Source organism: Thamnophis sirtalis, unplaced genomic scaffold (genome assembly GCF_051295495.1).
Source record: "Thamnophis sirtalis isolate CommonGarterSnake01/CBP01778 unplaced genomic scaffold, rThaSir2_p1.2 scaffold_5, whole genome shotgun sequence".
Taxonomy (NCBI): domain Eukaryota; kingdom Metazoa; phylum Chordata; class Lepidosauria; order Squamata; family Natricidae; genus Thamnophis; species Thamnophis sirtalis.
This window is the reverse complement of record NW_028261385.1, coordinates 124,645,112-124,650,402: the sequence shown is the minus strand read 5'-3', so window position 1 is coordinate 124,650,402 and position 5,291 is coordinate 124,645,112. Positions and strand designations below refer to the sequence as shown.

The window sequence follows — 5,291 nt, the reverse complement described above, 5'->3', positions numbered from 1 at the left end:
TTCAGCAGATTCTGACCAGTTCTGGGGAACCAGTAGTGGAAATTTTGAGTAATTTAGAGAACTGGTAAATACCACTTCTGACTGGCCCTTCCCCCATCTATTCTCTGCCTCCCGAGTCTCAAATGATTGGGAAGAAATGGGGATTTTGCAGTAATCTTTCCCTGGAGTGGGGAGGGAATGGAAATTTTACAGTATCCTTCCCCTGCCACACCCACCAAGTCACGCCCACCAAGCCACACCACGCCCACAGAACCGGTAGTAAAAAAATTAAATCCCACCACTGACCTGCACCCATGTGCAGGGATGTGTCACAGATCAGGAATGATGTGCATGAATGCACACAGATGAGCAAGAAGTGCCCATGAGTCAGAGAGAATATACAAAGATGTGGCATGAGTTAGGGAGTGTAGGAAGCACAGGGATGTGAAACAGATGCCACATAGGTCAGAGATGTTGAGCAGGAGAGTGACACAGTTCAGGAAGCGTATGGGTGTGTGTGGCATCAGTGCAGAAAAGTTGGGGAGATAGCACAGGTGGGAGTGACTTACCTAACCAGCTTGCAACCTTCCCTGATGGCTTCCCCACTGCGTACACTCCTTGTCAGCTTCCCACAACAAAGACCTTATAGAAAGCGAGCAGGGAGTGTTGGCAATCACAACTGAGTTTACATTTCCTACCAACTTCCTCACTGACTTGTAGGAAGTTGGCAGGGAGCATTGGAAATAACAAACGTGACGGTCCCACAGGTGTAATGGTCCTGCAACTTCATGTGTTAGCCCATTTGAGGTACCTTGGTTAAAAAATTGTTGCCCCATAACATACCATTTCGCCCAATTGAAAGTGGCAAGCAACCAGACACAGAGACAAGAGTTTTAGTGGTATATAGATTAAAGAACTTGCCCGCAGAGGCTTTGAATGGAAAGCAGCAGGAGCAGCAATAGCAACAAAACAGTAACAAAAAACATTTCAGCACAATGATAAGTTATTGAATGGTGCTCCAAAGGCACTAATCCAGGTGTCTGATTTCGTGCATTCATCCTGAGCAGCCATTTTTAAAGTGGCCACCTCCAGTCCCAGTGATAGCATGGGGTTGGGGCATTGATAGAAGAGATGTCTTCGGAAAAGAGCTTCTCTTTGTCTCCTTCTTTAGCCATAGCTTCTTCAGAGAGCCTCTCTCTGGCCCTGAGGATCACAATTTCCTGAATAATATCTTCTATGTCTTTAGCTGTTAAGATCTCTTTCTCTGCCCGTAAATACGAGAGCTTTGGAGATGGTAATTTGTCTAACAAAGGTTGTATTGTTGTTAATTTTATACTGTGTAGATCGCAAAATTCAGGCATCCTTTTTTCTTCAGTTTCTATACCTTCCTCCCGGAAGTTCTTAGCTGATTGGGATTGTTTTCCTTTTGCTTTATTCCCTTGTTTCTTTTTCATTTTGTCTTCTTCATCCAAGATTTTTTGAGCCACATCTAATATACTTGCCCACTGGGGAGGGTAAGAAAACTTTCTCCATTTCTTTGAAGGCTCCTAAAAATCAAACATGCAGAAATGGCTGGAAGTATTTGCAACCCCCCCCCCCCCAAGTAATTTATTTATACATACAAGCAATTTAAATGCCGCCAAAAGATTCTGGGTGAGTCATTATTTTTTAAAAAGAAAACACTAATTATAAGAATTTTAGCTATTCATGTCAGGCAGTAAAAGTTTCACAGGGACTTGATTCTAATCATATCCAAAGTCCTAGGAATTTTTCTGTATATTATCAAGCACATACATTTGGTTCAAAAACAAAAATGTGCCCATGATTTGTTCTTCTGGATGAAAATGTTCCAACATCAGGAGGTTAGAAGTTCAAACAATTCCGTTTCCTCAGTAAGCATTGCTGGCTTTCAGCATTCGAATGAAAAATGGAAAATGACTCTGTCACCACACTGACTACTAAAAATGATCTGGAGAAGAAGGCCTGCCTTATTTTTTTTAAAGTAGTCTAAAAGGATATCTTTAATAAAATAGTTGGCCTCACCGTTACAGGAATTACAACACTTTGCACTAGTTTTTCTTTTTTGGTGTTCCTGAGCTCCACAGCTGACTGAGATGCTTGGAACAAATCTGTGAAAAGAAAAATGGTCAATGCATAGGGTTAATAATGTGTAGGATCACCTGATTAACTGAATGCATATTGGTGGGTGATTATACAATGAATTATAAAATGCAAACCAGGATATAAAGTTTAGATACACCTCAGAGGCACATGTGGTTTCCAAAATTTGTTACTATATATATTTTTAATGTGACCAAAAAGAAAATGCATAAAAATATGATGAAGAACCTTTAATAGGATTGTGTACAGCTCTGGAGTCTTGGGTGTTTTATTGCAGACATTTCATTACCCAACGTGGTAATATTATTAGGGCACTTGGCCATTGGGTACAGGGCGCTGATTATAATGTCATAAGATATTACCTAGTCAGGTAATGAAGCTTCTGCATGTAAACAGCCACACGCAAGTGACAACGAAGGATGCCACTGTTTAACCTTGAGGTACACTTATTCTCTTCTATTGGAGCTGTGTAAAGCCTGTATAAGGATCAATTTGGGTCCAAGTGAAGCAGTCTTTTCATAATGTTAGAACAATGGCTTTCTCTACAAAGTGGAGTGCATGCTTCAAAGGCTGTCCCCACCTATCTGTGGGCCCTATTATTTAATCAAATATACATATGAATAAAAGTGACATTAAATTAAAAGTCATTTTTCAATCCACTGCTTGTTTAGGGTATGCTATCAAAAGGCTAACCATAATGCTTGATCTGAAATTTAAAAAAAAATCACATTCTTGGTTGGTGCTGGCATCCTTTATCAGGTTCCTTAGCACTGCTACCACATGGGGAATTTTAAGGCAATACAAGGTCAAAGATTACTCCATTATGATGAACACCATCTTTCATAATTGCATCCAGCTGTAACCACCTTCCAGCAAACTGAGACCTGATGAATCAGGTATTCTTTCCTTACTTAAAGGTAAAGGTTCCCCTTGCACATATGTGCTAATCATTCCTGACTCTAGGGGGCAGTGCTCATCTCCATTTCAAAGCCGAAGAGCCAGCACTGTCAGAAGACATATCAGTGGTGATGTGGCTGGCATGACCAAACACCGAAGCTGCATGGAATACTGTTACCTTCCCACCGAAGGTGGTCCCTATTTTTCTACTTGCATTTTTACATGCTTTCAAACTGCTAGGTTGGCAGAAGCTGGGACAAGTAATGGGAGTTCACTCTGTTACGTGGCACTAGGCATTTGAACCATTGAACTGCCGACCTTTCTGATCAACAAGCTCAGCGTCTTAGCCCTGAGCCACAGCGGCCCTTACTTACATGTCCCCAATGCTCTTCAAACCTACACTGGATTCCCAAGGGATCCTCCTTTGCAGCTTTAGACTGCTAGAGCTGCCAAGAAAAGCTAGGGAAATTCTCACTGGTGAAGTTAAAAGTCTCTACACCCCCAATATAACTTCAGTGAGTAGCTTTGATGAGGAGGCAGGCACAATGCCCTGGCACTAAAAGATCTATTCTTATGCCACGGCCATAACAAGCCAATATTTGGCAGCAAAGCATTCGGTGATCCCCTTCTGTGCTCTTTTCACATAAATGACTCATGCCTGTAGTCCAGAAAGTGTTTGCCTGGTGACAGCCCAGATTTTTTTTACAAGTGATACCATGGGCACAACAGGGGTCCTAACATTCTGAGTAACATAGGTTATGAACCAAGAATTGTTTCTGGGCCTGCCAGATTGTGTTGGCTAAAGTTTTACACTAAATTTGTCAAACATCTGATTTTCAAGTTGTGTCCAGCTGTGATGACACATCACAGTCTATCAGCATACGCTTCTTCTTCCTACCGGCAACAAAAGGAATTGGTTCAGGGAGCTGATCTTTGCTTCCCATTATGGTTCTTCTCTTTGCTCATTTTAGGATTTTTTCTTCTGTGCCCCTGGATCTACAGTGGAGAGCAAAGCAATCCATCCTTGTGCTAAGAGATGGACTGAGGAAAAAAATCCAACAGATGTAACAAAGTGTATGCAGATGGGAAGACTGAGTATACAATTGACTGATCATAGCAAAGGGCTTTTTTAACCGGCAAAAAATGAATTGTCGCATAGCTCTGAAAAACAATTGGGGAAATTGACTTCCTCCATTGAGATGAAAAGGCAAACACCCTTTAGATTTCTATGCTTCAGGTTTGCCCTTGACTTACGACCAATGGTTGGATGTTCTGATGGACTTGGAAAAAATGATTTATGACCTGTCCTCAAGGCTATGGCCGTTGCATTACTCCCAGGACACAAATCAGGCACTTGGCAACTGGCTTGCATTTTACAACAGGACTGGCAATGTTTTCTAATCACATGATAGTGATCTGTGACTTTCTTAACCAGCTTTTGACCAGCATAATCAATTGGAGAAGCCAGGTTCGCTTAATGAGTTTGTGATTCACTTAACAACATATGGTTCAATTGATGACAGCAGTAACATTGGGTCTGGTGATGTGACGACTCTCTTAATGACTGCATTGCTTAGCAACCAAAATCATGGTACCAACTGTGGTCGTAAGTTGAGGACTTCCTGTTTTAAGATATATTCAGATAAAGACCATAAACTCCTGCACAAACTTTGTTCCTTTTCAGGTCAAGAGGTACATTTACATTTATGGGTGGCACAAGCTCTTCCACAACTCTTTTCAATCCACAGGAAGGAAAGAGCCTCTGCAGAAATGAATCCATCTGTTACAGCTATTCTTCTAAAATCATGGATACCTACCTAATGGCAAAGGTTGCTCCCATGTCCAAGGAATTTGTCCCTGATCTTTTTTCTTTCCCTTCCTCATTATCATTGAGATGCAGCTTGGCCTATACGTCTGTCACTTCAAAAGTGGAGCTGAAGGTTGTAAAGTTGTTCATCCACAAATGCATATTTAAAAATTTAAAAATATACAAGCTGTATCATTTATTACAGTATTTACAATACATTCACATTTTCAGTAGTTATTGCCTCACAAATTCATAATCCAGTAGAAGAGCATGTGTCCAGATTTCAAGGACTACAAAATTTGATAATTTTGTTTCATGCTCTTTTCCATTTCCTTTGACAATAAAAAATCTTGTGACATATTAACACATTTCTTATAGCAAAAGCTATCATAGATTACAACCCTTATTATCAGATGCATGGACAAGACTATCTCTCTCAAAATATCTAGTTCCAAGTATCTTCAGGATGAAAAGTAGTATATATGTT

General features: G+C 40.6%; 1 protein-coding gene across 1 annotated transcript; it reads right to left on the bottom strand.

Moving 5' to 3' along the window:
• Window positions 1-876: 876 nt before the first annotated feature.
• On the bottom strand, window positions 877-4,933 carry LOC148045632 (uncharacterized). Its single transcript, XM_087715159.1, has 3 exons — window positions 4,815-4,933; window positions 2,023-2,108; window positions 877-1,526 (listed from the first exon to the last, which is right to left on the bottom strand). Exons 1-3 carry the CDS (start codon window positions 4,885-4,887, stop codon window positions 1,053-1,055), a joined length of 633 nt encoding a protein of 210 aa, XP_087571285.1. The 5' UTR covers window positions 4,888-4,933; the 3' UTR covers window positions 877-1,052.
• Window positions 4,934-5,291: the final 358 nt, after the last annotated feature.

Excerpts from the sequence above, each read along its gene's own strand:
- LOC148045632 (XM_087715159.1), bottom strand. The coding sequence starts at position 4,887 with ATGATAATGAGGAAGGGAAAGAAAAAAGATCAGGGACAAATTCCTTGG. Across the intron at positions 2,109-4,814 it reads GGAGCAACCTTTGCCATTAG|ATTTGTTCCAAGCATCTCAG; the intron begins GTAGGTATCCAT and ends TTCTTTTCACAG. Across the intron at positions 1,527-2,022 it reads GTGTTGTAATTCCTGTAACG|GAGCCTTCAAAGAAATGGAG; the intron begins GTGAGGCCAACT and ends TTTGATTTTTAG.